Here is a 16,321-nt window from a genome sequence, read left to right as displayed (position 1 = left end):
ACCGGTCGCGCGTGTGGGACGCGGGGGTCAATTCCAGGGAAGTGCCCGCCCCCCTCCTCTGGAACGCATGACCGAGGGGCCAGCGGGTCCCCGGCTCGGCAATCTGGGGAACTTCCTCGGGCCCGCGCACGCGCGCGCGCGCGGGGCCGCCGCAGGTTCCCCTTCGCAGAGTCTCCCTCTTAGTTTTAGGCTGGCGAGGGGCGTGCGAGAACCCGCGGACGGGAGGGGCGGGAGGGGCGCGCGGAGCCGGACACCGAGCCCCGCGAGAGGGCGGACCCGCGCGCCGCCCCGCCCGCGCCCCGCGAGCCGCGCCGTGCCCGGGCGCGCCCGCCCTGCCCCCGCCGCGGGCGGTCCCCGCTGCAGCCGCCCGCCCGCCCGCCCCCCGTCCGCAACCCCCCCCCCCGGCCGCCGTGCCCGTCCCCAAGGCGGCTCGTCACCGCCGCGAGGCCAATGGGCTGGGCCGCGCGGCCGCGCGCACTCGCACCCGCTCCCCCTAGTCCCTCCCGCGCTCTCCCCGGCGCCGCTCTCCGGCCCGCGCCCAGCCCGCCGCCGCCGCCGTCGGAGCCGCCATGCAGCCCCCGCGCGCCTCGTGCCTCCCGCCGCCGCCGCCGCTGCTGCTGCTGCTGCTGCTCGCGGCGCCCGCCCCGGCGCAGCCGTCCCGGGCCGGACGCTCGGCGCCTGCCGCCGCCGCCGGGTGCCCGGAGCGCTGCGAGCCCGCGCGCTGCTCCCCGCCGCCGGCACACTGCGAAGGCGGCCGCGTCCGCGACGCGTGCGGCTGCTGCGAGGTGTGCGGCGCGCCCGAGGGGGCGGCGTGCGGCCTGCAGGAGGGCCCGTGCGGCGAGGGGCTGCAGTGCGTGGTGCCCTTCGGGGTGCCCGCCTCGGCCACGGTGCGGCGGCGCTCGCAGGCCGGCCTCTGCGTGTGCGCCAGCAGCGAGCCGGTGTGCGGCAGCGACGCCAACACCTACGCCAACCTGTGCCAGCTGCGCGCCGCCAGCCGCCGCTCCGAGAGGCTGCACCAGCCGCCGGTCATCGTCCTGCAGCGCGGCGCCTGCGGCCAAGGTACCTGCGCGCCCGGGGGCTCCCCGCTCTCGCCATCCCGGCCCCGGCGGGCCGGCCGGGCGAGCCGAGGGGCGGCGAAGCGTCGCGGGGTGTTGGGGCTCCCACCTGCTGCGAGAGGCGGGGGCCCCGGACCCCCGGTGGGGGAACTTTCCGCGGGCCCCCTGGGGACCCAAGCTTTGCGCCCGGCCCGGGGCCGGCTCCGCGCCCGGCGGGTGCCCCGCGCGCTCTGGGCGGCAGCCCCGGGTCAGGGTGACGGGGCGTCCCGCCCGCTGGCCGGCTGCTGGGTGCCCCGCGAGGCACCACAGCGCCCCGGGGGAACACGGACAAACGAGACAGGAGTGTGCGCGTAGAGTTGAGAGGGATTGGGAAAGGTGCCTTGTGCCGGAGGCGTCGGGACCGCCAGGACTCATTGCTGTCGCTTTGCCTTCCTTCTACTTCTCTGCATTCCGCCCCCCACCCCCCTGGCGCCTTTAGAGTTAAGCGTGCGTTCGTCTTATTATGGATCCTGTCCCGGAAAACTTTCCCGTAACTTTGTATTTGAAAGGAACGGTGTTCCCGCCCGCTCCGCGGTTCCCCCAGATGATCTCGCTGGGTTGGCACCGCTTGAGCCCCGCAGACTTTGCAGCGGCGTGGCCGCCTGCCTGCTTCCCGTGTTTTGAGCCAATCCTACAAAAATGAAAGTGGCTTTTTTTTTTTTTTTTTAAATAAGCGGAACGGAACTTTGGATCGCGGAATCTGAGGCGGGGAAGGGGTGGGGGGAGGCGGGTTAGGGATGAAGACGTGAACCCCTCCTCCTTACTTTCGCATCATTTCTGGCTCAGCGAGACCCGTCCTGGCTGGGGAGGTGCCGGTGACCCAGCGAAGGGTGGGGAAATGGTCTCTCTCGCGGGACCTTCCAGAGGGATGCTTCTCCGGGCGGAGAGACCATGTGGAAAAACAATACGGAGTTCAGCTGCGGCCAATCCAGCGGTGTAGGGACGGGCCGGCTGTGCTTGGCAGCGCACTTGGCCGCAGCCTCCTACCGCGGGCAGTGCATGGGGAGGGAGGGAGGCATGGGAGCCCAGCGCCAGGAAGTGGTCTAGATTTTCTTTGGAGAAATATGGTCCAACACGACCAACTAGGGCCTGGCACAGGTTGGCTCCCACGCAGAGAAAGGTGCCAGAGCCGTGGAGGAGAAATTGGAGGTTGTGTATTCCAGCAGCACAGGAGCAGGGAGCCCGGCCTGCCCTCGGGAAAGAGCCTAGCCAGGGGGGAGGCAGGAGACTTCCCTCGGAGAGAAGTGGTCCAACAGCGACTGAGGTATGGCTGTGACAGTGCACAGGTGTGAGATTCCCGTTTCACAGATAGGGGAACTGAGGCTCAGTTACTTGCCCACGGCCACTCAGCTGGAATTTGAACCCAGACAGCCTTCCCTGGTGCCAGCCCCAAGGCTGAGAAAGAGAGGTCAGACAGGGTGACGGAAGTTTCCCGAAGGCCGGGAAGTGCATCCCGGGCGGCCTGCTCAGTCTGGGCAAAGCCTGAAACTTGCTTGGGAGCTGGTGAATAGATTGGTGTGGCTGGGGACATTAGGGGCGGGCAGCGAGAGTGACTCAGGCTGGTGGCACAGAGTCCCGGGCCTGAAGAGGCCGGCTGTGCTGTGTATTTGGATGTTCTTGGACCAGGGGCAGCTTAAAGAAATCCCGGCGTAGGACTCACCTAGCACCGGAGCGCAGAACTCGCCAGGGTGCGGAGTGAGGGCCACTGCAATAGTCTGGGTGTGGGGTGACGACACTGAAAAAAGCATCTGGCATATTTTTGTCAAAAACAAGCCAGCTGTTCCTGTGTGTAGTCTCACTGCTCGGGGTCTTGAGTCATTGGCACCGTCTGAGCACCTGATTTATTGCCCGTGGAGTCACTTAGCGAGCTTCGCAGCTGGCAGAGGCATTAATAGTCGCCGTGTGGAGAGAAACAGGTCCTTGTCCGTGGGCCATCAGGCCCACAGCAGGCTCCCAGACAGCGGCCTTGAGAGGAGAGAGAGACAAGAGGGGGCGAGGCTATTCTCACCCTTTTTCTGCAAGTATTTATTGAGCGCTGCGGTGTGTCAGACGCCGTGTGCTTCTCTGCCTGGCACACGGGAGGCACCCGGTAGATATGTGGGCAGGTGATGAATGAATAAGTGAATGCATCAGGAAATAAGAGGTGCCTGAGACACAGGGCCATCCAGACTTCCCCTAATGGAAGGCCTTGCTTTTCCCATCTGCCGCCCACCCGCGCTCCACTCCTGCCGTCTAGCACTCCACCCTTGACTTCCCAGAGGTGCCTCTGCGGACCGGAGCCTGGGAGCCAAGACTTCATTCAGTGGAAGCCCGGCCCGCGAGCAGGTCACTTGACGTCGTTGTTGAATGAGGTGAATTGGCAGCCAGTTCTGGCCGAGAGGGCTGGCGGGAATGCTCTCTCTTTTCGCTGGGGTGATCGCGGGAGGCCTGGAGTTGGAGGGAGCCGTGCACGGATGTGGGGAAGGAGCTCCCGAGACAGGAGCGGGCTCCATGATCTCCGAGATCCTCTGGAGGGTTTGTCTGGAGCAGAGAGCGAGCGGGGAGCCAGGAGGAAATGCCCGCAGACCAGCGGGCCCTGAGTTGAGCGGCTCTTCAGAATCATGGTGGATGGTTGGATGGGGGAACGTGTCACCACTGAAAAGAAAGCACTTTTATCTGTAAGCTGTTTAACGAAGAGTTCAGACAGCGTCTCCTAAAAATGGTTCTGGAGGTGAAGGCAAATCATCTATTTCAGAAATCTCGGGCCACCGGGGTGGCTCAGTCGGTTAAGCGGCCGACTTCAGCTCAGGTCATGATCTCGTGGTCGGTGGGTTCGAGCCCCGCGTGGGGCTCTGTGCTGACAGCTCGGAGCCTGGAACCTGCTTCCGATTCTGTGTCTCCCTCTCTCTCTCTGCCCCTCCCCCGTTCATGCTCTGTCTCTCTCTGTCTCAAAAATAAATAAACATTTAAAAAAATATTAAAAAAAAAAAAAAAAAGAAATCTCAATGCTGCTGTCAGGGTTTGGATGGGAAAGTGTCCAAGTATGAGAACAAAGATCTCTCATCTTTCACCACTAGCAGCTTGGATTCATTTAAAGCAAAAATTCGCTGCTGTCAGGAAATTATAACGGAGAAAGGAATTGCAAGTAATATAACAGTATAATAATAAAGGCTAACATATATTTAGGGCTTATTCTGTGCCAGGCATGTGTCAACCCATTTGACCCTCCTAGAATCGTGTGAGGAGTGTGCTCTAATCTTCCCTGTGTCCCAACTGGGAGACAGAGTCACAGAGAAGTTCCTTGTCCAGGACTTGAACCCATGCATCTAGTCCAGGGCGCATTCATAATCACCGTGCTGTGCTGTTGACAGAGAAACTAAGATTATAAGCCAGCTCCAGCTAAGCCGTGGCTAATAGCTGGAATAAACAGTGCTCCAGATGGCCATGGCCTTGAGATGAAATGTAGGACACCTCCCAGCTCTCATTCCACAGGCACGAGAGTTGAAGGACAGGGTTGCCCCAGTTGCCGTCAGTGCAACTTTTGCTACAGAAAAGCAAAAGAACAGAAGGGGCTGGAAGAGAGATGTTTCCAAACCAGAACCCTCGGCCCCAGACTGCTGTTGGGGAGAGAAAGTCCCCCCTGGATTCCCAGACGTTGCAAAAGACTAGCCAGCACTACGGATCTCTGCTAAAAATGGACGAGAAGCCAGGAAAGAGGCCTGAAAAAGACTTCTCAAAGGAGCAGGCTACTCCGTTTCTACCCCTAGTACCCCCCCCAGGAGAGCCCACCCCACCCCAAACGGCAGCCCAGACAAGCCTGGAGCTCTCCCGTCCTCGTTCTGGTCCTGGTCCCAACATCGCCGTCCCCCCCCCCCCCCCGCCCCCCAAATCTCTCCTCCCCCACCCTGATGAGGTGGAGCCTGGCTGTGCATTCCTGGTAAAGAGCCACCAGCTTGGAAGAAGAACCGTCTTTTCCACGGTTTAGAAGGCTTTGCTCTCTCCGGTTGGTTATTTGCCTTTATTCTCTTGTCGGTTTTGCTAAAGAGTTAAAATATTAAAGTTTCACAAAATTAGTAAGTTAACAGTGTCGAAAGCCAAGCGTTTGAGTTATTTCATTCCGTCCAGAAGAGCTGTAAATAGGTTGCATTAGAGCTTAAAATAACCGCATTCAGTAAGCGATTCTGGTGGGGACCATGAGCTAACTGTGGTCAGGCGTCCGACAGCCTCCGGACTGCGGGGCTGGATTCTGAGTCCATTTGGAGTTGTGTGATCCTGGACACTGTTTCGTGCCTTGGATTGAGAGATCAGACTTTCCATGGACCTGTATATCAAGTGAATAAATAGCTCTGGTCGGGCTTAGTTTGAAGAAGAAATCAAGCTTGGCAGCGGCTGAGGGTTCCTTGGAAGGCCAGCTGGTGTGGAGGGACTGGCGGGCTGGCCCCTGGCTCTGACCCTTCCTAGACTGTTACCTCACCAGGTGACCAGCCCCGACATCTCAGAGCCTCAGCAATGAGGGGATTGGGCCAGATGATCTCTGAGGTCCCTTCTAGCTGGAATGGTCTGTGATTCTTGTAAGAAAACTAATCTAAAAACCCGTGGTCACGTGGCCCATCTTGGGCCTGGTTCCCTTGTACGTTAGCTTTTGCTGGCTGGGGGAAAATCCCTGGTTGACCATCGTGGTGACATGCCCACCCCTGAGATGTGAGCTCCAGTGAACCTGGTGCCTCTCCCTGTTTTCCCAGAGGCCCCACGGCTGGGCTGGAGTGGGATCCTTCTCGAGTCATTTCATCTTTCTTTCCCACCTTCCTTGCCATTAAAGAAGAAGGAAAAAGGGAAGGAAGGAAGGAAGGAAGGAAGGAAGGAAGGAAGGAAGGAAGGCAGGCTGGCAGGCAAGAAAGGAGGCAAGAAGGCAAAGAAAGAAAGGGAGATAGAATTAACATCAACAGAGGAACTGAGACGGGTACCAATTCCAAATGCTTTTCCAAAAGGCCCCCAGAAGTGATAGGGAAGTTGGTGTGACCCAGTGCTGCTGGGTGACATGTGTCTAGAGCCACCGATGGTCACCAGCTAGGATAACACAGCACCAGACCGAAATGAGTGGCAACGAAGAGGCCAGGCCACTTGCTGCTCAGAGGGTACAGAATTTAGCGTTTGGAATTAGTGACGTGGATTCTATTTCTAAGTTTCTTCAGAGCATTTATGGAACACCTACTGTGTACTCAGAAGGGGGTCGAAGGGAGTTAGTCTAGCAGCCCACGATCTCAAGGACTTCGTGCTGGATCACGTGATACCTGGCCTCAGGAGTCGGATCAGCACTTTCTAAACGTGGGACTTCGTGTGTGTGACATAATCTCTGTAAGCCTCAGTTTCCTCATCAGTGGAATAATAATAAAAACAATAGTACCTGCGTACATATGTCCTTGGGTTGCTGGGGGGTGGAAGCTCTTAATTATATGAAGTGCTTAGAAGTGTACCTGCTGCGTTACTAGGACCCAATCAGCATTAGCTGTAATAATAGAAACAGTCATCATTTTTGAGACATCTAACAGGGAGTCAGCTCGGCGGGGCGAGTGCTGTAAGGATCATGTCTTCCTGGGGATGAGGTGGGCAGGTGGGTTACAGAAGGCTTCGCAGAGAAGGAAGGTGGTGGGGGACATGTATCCTGGAAGCTGACTTGGAATTTGCCAGTAAATATGTTTGAAAGTTTCTCTGGGCAGAGGGACTCAGACGCCACTGTCCCTGTTACCCCGTGAACCCCCTGGTCCTTGCCTATGTGTCATTTGACAAGTGTGTGACTTTTCTTTCTTTCTCTCTCTCTTTCTTTCTTTCTTTCTTTCTTTCTTTCTTTCTTTCTTCCTTCCTTCCTTCCTTCCTTCCTTCCTTCCTTCCTTCCTTCCTTCCCGCTCTCTCCCTCTGCCTTCCTCTTTTTTCCTTCCTTCCTTCCTTCCTTCCTTCCTTCCTATTTAGTTTTGAGAGAGAGAGAGAGCGTGAGAATGAGTGGGGGAGGGGCAGAGAAAAAGGGAGACACAGAATCCGAAGCAGGTTCCAGGCTCCCAGCTGTCAGCACAGAGCCCGATGCGGGGCTTGCTGCACCCACCAGCAGGGAGATCATGATCTGAGCCAAAGTCGGACGCTTAACCGTCTGAGCCACTAGGCGCCCCTGTGTGACTTCTCTTGAGTGAAGAGCTGGACACCTGAGCTTTTACAGATGTCCCCTTGTTAACCCTGCCTGGAGGGACTTTGTGACTCTCAGGAGATGGCAGTGTTTAGAAGCCCTGAGAGCTTCTTGAATAATCCTTGTTTTGGGAGCGTCTCACATGGAAAGATTTGCCACATTGAAGTGTGGGAGCCTACCGGCTACCCTATTATTTGAGATTCCTGGGACAAATTGTCAAGTAAGCGCATTGCATGAACATGGTCCTCCCCAGCATCACGTGACCGTGGCCCACTCCCTCACTGGGGGCTGATCCTGCGCCCTTGGGCACATGCTGGTTTCGGAGGACACGTTGTTGTGGCTGGAATTTTTGATAGTTTTCAGATTTGAATAAACCCTAAGTGAGTCAGAGGCTTGTGCAATGCCTTCAGGCCTCAGGAAACATCTTTTTCATTAGTTGTGCAATCAGATCTTGAGAAGAAGACGGTAGGCCTGTGTGTGTGACGAGCTGTTTTCTTCTCAGGGTTTGGCGAGGTTTGCGGGACGGTTCCCTTTCACATCGTCTCGGGTGAGATTTCAGCAGCTCATCTAGCACTTGAGTCATCTCGCACCCCGTGACTGGGAGAAGCCCTGTCTTCGGTGCCACTATTCCAGGTGGCAGTCACCACTTGGTGGGGATGGATGGACACAGAGTTCTGCCAGTTGGGGTTGCCCAGGCAGGCAGCTGCCAGCCAGATACGGAGGAGAGAAGGCTCAGCGTCTAGCGGTCACATCTGGTTTTCTCTGGCAGAGTGAGCTAGCCGGGGGGCCCAGGGACCCCAGGACGGCCGGGTGGTGGGTCACAGCCCTGGAGAAACAGTGACCCCCAAAGAGCTGCTGCCGCTGGGTGTGCTCTGGGAGGGGACACTGTGCACCCTGAGTTAGGGGCCTGCTGCCTCCTTGGCCACTAGGGCCACCCAGGGAGGGAATGGCATTGTCCTCGCTTCCCGGCTCAGGAAACAAGAGGAGGGTCCAAGCAGTAGGTTGTAACTGACCAAGGCTCCCTGGCAGGACGAAGCAGGGCTGGGATTGGGACCCAACTCTGTCTTACTCCCAAACCATTTTGAGACTTCTTTTTTATTTATGTTTTTTTTATTTATTTTTGAGAGAGAGAGAGTACAAGTGGGGTAGGTAGGGGCAGAGAGAGAGGGAGACAGAGGGTCCAAAGCGGGCCCTGCGCTGATAGCAGAAAGTCCGATGCGGGGATTGAACTCACAAGCAGTGAGATCATGGCCTGAGCCGAAGTTGGACGCTTATCCGACTGAGCCACCCAGGTGCCTCAAGAGTTCTTTGCCTCGAGTGTTACTTAGAAGACTGTTACTGAATCTCCAAGTATTTGGGGGGGGGGGCGGTTTCCAGCAATCTTTTCTGTTCTCGATTTCTAGTTCAGTTCCACTGTGGTCTGAGAACATACTTGGTATGATTTCTGTTCTTTTAAGTTTGGTAGGGTGTGTATTCTGGTCTGGAATGTGGCCTGTCTTGGCGAGTGTTCCATGTGAACAGCAGAATATTCTGCTGTGGTTGTCGGATGGAGTGTTTTATACATGCCAACTAGGTCTAGTGGACTGATAGTGCTGTTCAGGTCAACCCTGGCCTGACTGATTTTTGGCCTGCTTGGTCTGTCGGTTCGCGAGACAGGTGTGGCAAAGTCTCCTGAGTCTGCTCCAAAGCCCTGACCCGCTGTCTCCTTTGTGACCTCCTGGTGTCAGGAGACCTGGGTTCTCGTACTTGCTTGGACCTTTTGGGGGAGTTCTGAACTCCCTTCAGCCTCAGTTTCCTCATCTGTAATATGGGGATAACGATGCTGCCTAGGAGACCTCAGAGGGACACTGTGAGAGTCAGAGGAGAGAGTGGCTGTGAAGCTGTGTGGTCATCTGGGAGTCCTGGAGCATTGCACCTGAAAGGAATTAGGACCCTGAATTGGCACTTCCGGACTCTTCCGGGGCTCCTGGTACAACCAGCACCAAGCCGTGGAGCCAGAAGGATGCAAAAAGTAATATGCTTCCTGTGTGTTTAAGACATGGGTCTCCTCTGGGCGTGTTCCCCCATCCCACTGAGACACGATAGCCCTTGGCCAGGGCGACTGAATTATTCGTAAGCACTGATGCTCTGTTTCAGGGAAGCCAAAGGCCAAGTCCACTACCATCAGCTCTTAAGGGAAGAACACTTTGGCTCAAACCACTAGGAATTGGGAATTATGATACCGAGCACACTGCCGTCTCCACTGTGCCTCCAGGGAGCCTGTGGCGTGCGTTCTGAGTTCCTTAGGCTGAGTTTCTGTCGGACATCTGCTGGCCAAGAAGTGGCCTGAATTGAGGTTCTCCAGCTTGAAATTGCTGGAGAAATTCATCAAATGTATGAATCCGTATTCCAAGATATGACACTTTTGACATTTTGGGTTCTGAAAACTAGAGCCCAGTATGGGTTCAGCCCTCACCGGAGAAACCCAGGAGAAGTCTGATAACAGCTCAGAAGGCACAGGAGGAAGGGCAAGGATTGGAGACTGTCGAGAAAGGACCCACGTGCCCTGATTCCTTCCTGTGTGGGGGGGGGGGGGGGGGGGTTCTGTGGTGTTCTCAGACACAGCCATTTCCTTGGAATGCCCATCACTGGCCAGCCAGACAGTCCTTCGTCCTCTGAAAAATACTGTGGGCTTCCACAGCCCATCTCTGACCATGGCCTTACCTCATTTTCATGTTTTCTGGGGTTTTGTGGACAAGAACAACTCCTTCCCTTCCGAGGGCTGGCCATAGTCCCCAAGTGCCTCGTAGAGAGGACCGAATCCCAGAGCGTGCAGCCTGAGTGTGGAAGGGCCTTGCAGGTCTTGTAGCCCAACCCTTCCCTTTACAGCTGGAGAAATGGGCACCTAAGGGAAACATGACTCACGAGCTGCCCAGCTCATCAGTGGGGAGCCAGTGTGGACTCCATCCTGAGGCCCTTCCCACGTCAACCACGCCTTCCTGCTGGAAGCAAATGGGTGTTTGGGAGAGGACAGGGTCCATCCATGTGATTTTCCCATGAGGCTGAGAAGCAGTGGGTACTTTGGCTTAGTCTCCCAAAATGATGCTAAAGATAACTGCCCCCCCCCAAAAAAATGATCTCCCCTCCAAAAGAATGATCTCTTTCAGTTGGAAGATGACCCCTTCTAAGCACATATTATTAATGCTTCTGAACTATAATTATAGTGCTCTCACTGAGGGGAAAGAAAAAAAAAAAAAACCAGTACAAATATCATGGTGGACACGCCACATAAATCGGGGCTGAGATGCTTCCTTGTCTTTTAAGCTGCGGTTAGATTTTCTTTGAGATGACTATACCAAGTTTTCCCTCTCTTAGCATCAAGGCTCTTTTCACTTTTTATTTCTTTTACTGGACTCTGTAGACGTCTCAGGACATGAATTCATACATTTGATGACACGTTTTACCGTATCAGGTTTTAAAAATTATAAATATAGTCTAATTACATCGCAAACAAAGAAAACTGGCAAAAAGAGCCACAGCTTGGCATCTCCATCATTTCTGTCCCAAGCATTACTAGCGTCTGGTTACCGAGTCCCCGCTTTGTGTCTGTTTGAGCTGTGGTTGCTGTGGCAGGGGATACTGAAATGAACACTTTCATGCTCTTGGTTACTTTTGTATCTAGGGTTATTCCCCAGGGCAGATATTAACAAGTGCGATGACTGGATGGAATAAGGCTTTTTTAATGCCCCTCGGTGTATATTGCCAAGTCGTCTTCCTAGAGGGTTGTACCCGTGTTCGTTGCCATCAGCTGTAGAATTAGCAGCGTCTTAAGTCACTGAAAGTTGAGACGGGCAACAAGAAATTCCCCTAAAAGAAAACCTTCAAGATAAATGGAACAGGATGATGCCAAATGAGTCATTCTGTTCACTGAATAGATCACCTGGTTGGTCTTTCAGTTTGTTTGTTTGTTTATTTATTTATTTATTTATTTATTTATTTATTTATTTTTAATGTTTATTTATTTTTGAGAGTGACATAGAGCATGAGCAGGGGAAGGGCAGAGAGAGAAGGAGACACAGAATCCAAAGCGGGCTCCAGGCTCTGAGCTGTCAGCACAGAGCGCGATACGGGGCTGGAACTCACGAACCGTGAGATCATGACCTGAGCCAAAGTCGGATGCTCAACAGACTGAGCCACCCAGGCACCCTGGTCTTTAAGTTGTTTTTATTTTCAGGTGGATGCTTTTAAGAGATAATCAACGTTTGGGGTAGAGTGAACACTTCAAAAATTTGGTTTTTACCCAGTGATAGAGTTGTGATCCCAGACTGTCTGACCTGGAAGCGGTCCTGTGTTTGTTAGGTCATCTTATCTGACCCTACTGTTTTCAGTGAGGAGCCAGGACCAGCCAGGGCATGTGAAGGTCCGAGGTCACAACCTAGGCTGTGACCGAGGACTTGAGTCCCTGGACACCCAGCCCAGGCCTCTCTGCACTGAGCCTCCCAGATATCCAGTTCTGCCCAGGGTGCAGGAGGAGGCCAGGATGTTTTTGTTTGTTTTGCAAAGGGAAGAATATGTTTATTCAAACGTTTTGTACACACAGAAATATGACATGAGCCACATAGATAAAATCCACCTTTCTAGTCGCCCCATTAAAAGAGTTAAAAAGGGGGGCGCCTGGGTGGCGCAGTCGGTTAAGCGTCCGACTTCAGCCAGGTCATGATCTCGCGGTCCGTGAGTTCGAGCCCCGCGTCGGGCTCTGGGCTGATGGCTCGGAGCCTGGAGCCTGTTTCCGATTCTGTGTCTCCCTCTCTCTCTGCCCCTCCCCCGTTCATGCTCTGTCTCTCTCTGTCCCAAAAATAAAATAAACGTTGAAAAAAAAATTAAAAAAAAAAAAAAAGTTAAAAAGGTACAAATGACATTTTTTTCTTTTTTATTGTAGTTGTATTGAGGCGTAATTCGCATGCTGTGAAATTCACCCTTTTAAAGTGTATGGTTCACAGTTTCTGTATATTCTCAGAGGGGTGCAGTTATCACTGTGGTTGAATTCTATAACATTTTCATCACTCCCAAAAGAAACCCAGTACCCGGGGGCACCTGGGTGGCTCGGTCGGTTGAACGTCCGACTTTGGCTCAGGTCATGATCTCACGGTTCGTGGGTTCGAGCCCCCACATCAGGCTCACTGCTGTCAGTGTGGAATCGGCTTTGGATTCTCTGTCCCCCCCCCTCTCTGCCCCTTCCGTGCCGTCTCTCTCTCTCTCTCTCTCTCTCTCTCTCTCTCTCAAAACTAAATAAACGTAAGAAAAAAAAAAGAAACCCAGTGCCCATCAGCACACACTCCATACTTTCCCTCTGCCCAGTCCTAGGCAACCACTAAATCTGCTTTCTGTCCGTCTGGATTTGCCTGTTCTGGACATCTCCTACTAACGGAATTGTACCCCATGTGGTTTTTGGTGACTGGTTTCTTTCACTTAGCATAATGGTTTCAAGGCTCATTCACATTGTAGCATGTGCCGGTGCCTTAGTCCATTCTATGGCCACACCAGACTCTCTTGGGTGGATATAGGAAGGCCAGACTTTGTATTCTATCGATTCTCCCTGACGGGGAGTCCTAATCCCAGCCGGGAAAGTCACGTTGAAAGTCTGAACTGTTGAGGTGGCCCTGGCTTGTTCTATTGGAAGAAACCAGAGCACGTGACACAGGAAGCCAGCATTGAAAACAGCAATATATGTATTTTTTAATTTATTTATTTAAATTCAAGTTATTTAACATACAGTGTAGTAAGTGATGGTTTCAGGAGTAGAACCCAGTGATTCATTACTTGCATATGACACCCAGTGCTCATCCCAAGTGCCCTCCTTAATGCCCATCCCCCATTTAGCCCATCCCCCCACCCAACACCCCTCCAGCAGCCCTCAGTTTGTTCTCTGTATTTAAGAGTCTCTTATGGTTTGCCTGCCTCTGTTTTTTTTTTTAATTCTATTTTTTAAAATTTATATCCAAATTAGTTAGCATATAGTGCAACAATGATTTAGGAGTAGATTCCTTAATGCCCCTTACCCATTTAGCCCATCCCCCCCCCCCAAAACCCCTCCAGCAACCCTCAGTTTGTTGGGTCTCTTAGGGTTTGTCTCCCCCTCTGTTTTTATATTATTTTCCTTCCTTTCCCCTATGTTCATCTGTTTTGTCTCTTAAAGGAAACCGGGAATATTCTATATGGATGGGAATTATTTGCTGACAGGAAGAGATCAGGAAATGCACTTCTCAGATTTATTAGATCATATAACTTTGTTGGGAGCTGGAAAGGATGTCGGAAATGGTCTAGCCCACCCCCTCATCATCTTACTGCTGAGGTAACTGAGGCCCAGAGAGGGGAAGTGGTTTGTCTCGGGTCTCAGGCCCCACTTTTCACTTCTTCCTTGAGCCAGAGATTCCCCCTGGCTTCTGTCTCGGTTTCCTAAGTTACCCTCCTTCTCCTCCTTGTATCGGGCTCATCACAGATGGGTATGGGGTACTTCCTGGGAGGAACTGTCCCCTTCCTGGATGGAGGGCCTTGGTTCACAGTCACATCCCTCCCTGTGCCTTCCCGGTTTCCCCTGGCTCCCAGGCCCACCCTCCTCCACCAGGGGGCCGTGGGAGGGGAACCATGACCGCTGAGGGGTGCGTTCCGGGGGGGCCCCTTGAGCAACTCCGCGGTCGCCTCCCAGCCCCACTGCTTACGGAGGCAGAGCTGCCCTGGCCGCTCCAGACATAACAAGTAGCAGCAGTCGGAGCAGGAAGAAAACCCAAATGAGAAATCTGGGAAGGTCAAGACCGGAGCCAGATGCTTATCAAGAGGAACATTAATAGTGTTTTTGTGAACTGAGCGGTCAGCCGTTTCCCTGAAGGTAATAAAAGACACATCATGCTGGGCATTCAGGAGACTTCGGGGGGAAAAAAATTGTGCGGTGGAATGGATCGGACACTTTTCCCCCAGCACGGACAATAATAGGTCGGGAAAGACTGTCAGAGGCCGCAATACTGACCAGACCCGAGCATTCACCGAGGTGCGCAGGGAAGGGCTTTTTTTTTTTTTTTTTGGCCGATGAAACTGAAAAGTAATGATCAATGACAGGCGCCATGAAAACATAGACACGTTGTTCTGGAAAAGGCACCTCTTTACTAGTAAAGTTGAAGCTGCAACACCGAGCCGCCCTTGTGACTGACGGCACATTTAGGGGTTCGCAGCCAACTGGCCAGGTGCCCCCCACCCCCAGAGCCCGTGGTCGGTCGGGAGAGGCAGGCTCGGGCTCAGGCTTGTCTGGGGCAGGGTCAGAGTGTGCGCGCCCCTTGTCTTACCCCTGCATCATCTGCTGCCCGGCCTCTGCAGGCGGCTCCGTGCTCAGGGCCCCGTGGGGCTGGGGGGCACCTTCGCGGTCTGAGGGCTGGCGTCAGGCGAGCTTTTCCCACCCTCGGCCGTCTGGGAGACTGCGCCGGAAAGGGGGGCTGCCAGCATTTGGAAGCGCCAGTGTGGGCTGGAAATTGAGGCCAGGCTCCCAGGCTCCGCCTCCTCTTCCTCCTTTCTTCATTATGAGGAGAGAAATAGGTCACCCTGGACGCTCCTGAATTTCATTTCTTTATTTCTGTGCAGAAGACAGGGAGCATGGGAGTGCATCATGCAACCTTAAAAAAAAAAATAGTAATAATAACAGTGGCTCCTTGTGAATTCAGTGTATTATTTTTTATGACTTTTTAAAAATGTTTTTTAATTTATTTTTGAGAGAGAGAGGGAGAGTGTGCAGGATCGGCCAGGGTAGGGATAGAGAGGCGGGGGGGGGGGGGGGGACACAGGATCCGAAGCGGGCTCTGCACTGACAGCAGAGAGCCCGATGCAGAGCTCGAACCCCATGAACCGTGAGATCATGCCCTGAGCCAAAGTCAGAAGCCCAGCCAACCAGGCGCCCCGTGAATTCAGTTTATTTTAACAAGGAGGGGTCCAAGGGCCTTTGGCCTTGAGAAGTTTGACTCTAGAACTGTGTCTTCCGTTTCCTTCTTCCTTAGATTTGCAGACGGTGGCCCTGATGATGCACAGGATTTTCAAGTTTATTTTAGACCTCAGCCTCTGCTGCCGTGGCCACAGCCAAGTGATACCTGTCTCCCTCCTGGGCATTTTTCTCTGCAAGGTTCAGAGCAACCTCGTTGTGCAGGGGCCCCTCTGCGTCAGGCCCCCAGCGTCCTGGAATTTGCAGTCACAGCACTGATTAGAATGGGGGTCTGGTTTCCCGGAATGTGCAAAGTCTCACTTCTGTTTCTGCTGCCTCCACACCCCAGACCAGCGCTGGGCCAGCCTCTGGGTTGGAGCTGTTCCTGACAAGCTTACTTGGAATTTAATGGAGTGGGACAGACAGATCGCAGTCGCTCAAACTGAAAACGTGGAGAAAATGAGTTTTTCGGGGCATCTTTGCTGCCTCCACTGGGTTATGCTTCTTCTCCTCCCAGGCAAGCCGCTTGCAAACAGGAGGCCCCATTCCCTTTGCGCATCGTGACTCATTCCCCATTAGGAACCTGTTTAAATTGATTCTCTGCTGACCCTCAGGGAGAAAGTAGTGAAAGTTCACTGCAAGGCGAGGAAGCCTCCTTCTGTTTCTCCGCCCGCCCGCCCGCCGTCTGGCTCCTGTAATGCTTCTCTTTCTCCCCCCCCTTGGCTGGTCTGGCCTCTCCCACCCCTCTCACAGTCATTCTTGAATTCATCATGCAACCTCACAAAGAGAGCTTTTCTTAGTGAAAAATCATCCCCCTTGCCCTCCCTGAATGTGGACCAGCACCTCTCCCAGCTGCACGGTGTCAGGTTAGTTAACCGCCTGCTTCCTAGTCCCGTCTCCACGCCCCTACCCAAGTGGGAACAGGTGGCCCGCTCCTGCTTCAGGTGCCCGCACTCGGCAGAGTTGTGGAGCCCAGTTCCAATGCTGACATCAAAAGACCCTGATGTGTTGGGGCGCCTGGGTGGCTCAGTTGGTGAGGCATCCGACTCTTGATCTCAGCTCAGGTCTTGATGTCAGGGTCATGAGTTCAAGCCCCGCGTTGGGTGAAGCCCACTTTAAAAAAAAAAAAAAAAA

At 54.0% G+C, this 16,321-nt stretch overlaps 1 protein-coding gene across 1 annotated transcript in view; it reads left to right on the top strand.

Moving 5' to 3' along the window:
• Window positions 1-569: 569 nt before the first annotated feature.
• The window catches only part of HTRA1 (HtrA serine peptidase 1), a 51,710-nt gene continuing 35,958 nt past the window's right edge, over window positions 570-16,321 (top strand). Inside the window, exon 1 of the mRNA XM_030334987.1 lies at window positions 570-1,059. Coding sequence (XP_030190847.1) covers window positions 570-1,059 — 490 coding nt within the window. The remainder of the gene's footprint in view (window positions 1,060-16,321) is intronic.

The sequence above is a fragment of the Lynx canadensis genome, chromosome D2, assembly GCF_007474595.2.
Source record: "Lynx canadensis isolate LIC74 chromosome D2, mLynCan4.pri.v2, whole genome shotgun sequence".
NCBI classification, from domain to species: Eukaryota; Metazoa; Chordata; class Mammalia; order Carnivora; family Felidae; genus Lynx; species Lynx canadensis.
Note: the sequence above shows the minus strand (reverse complement) of the source record. Positions and strands in the feature narration are given on the sequence as shown.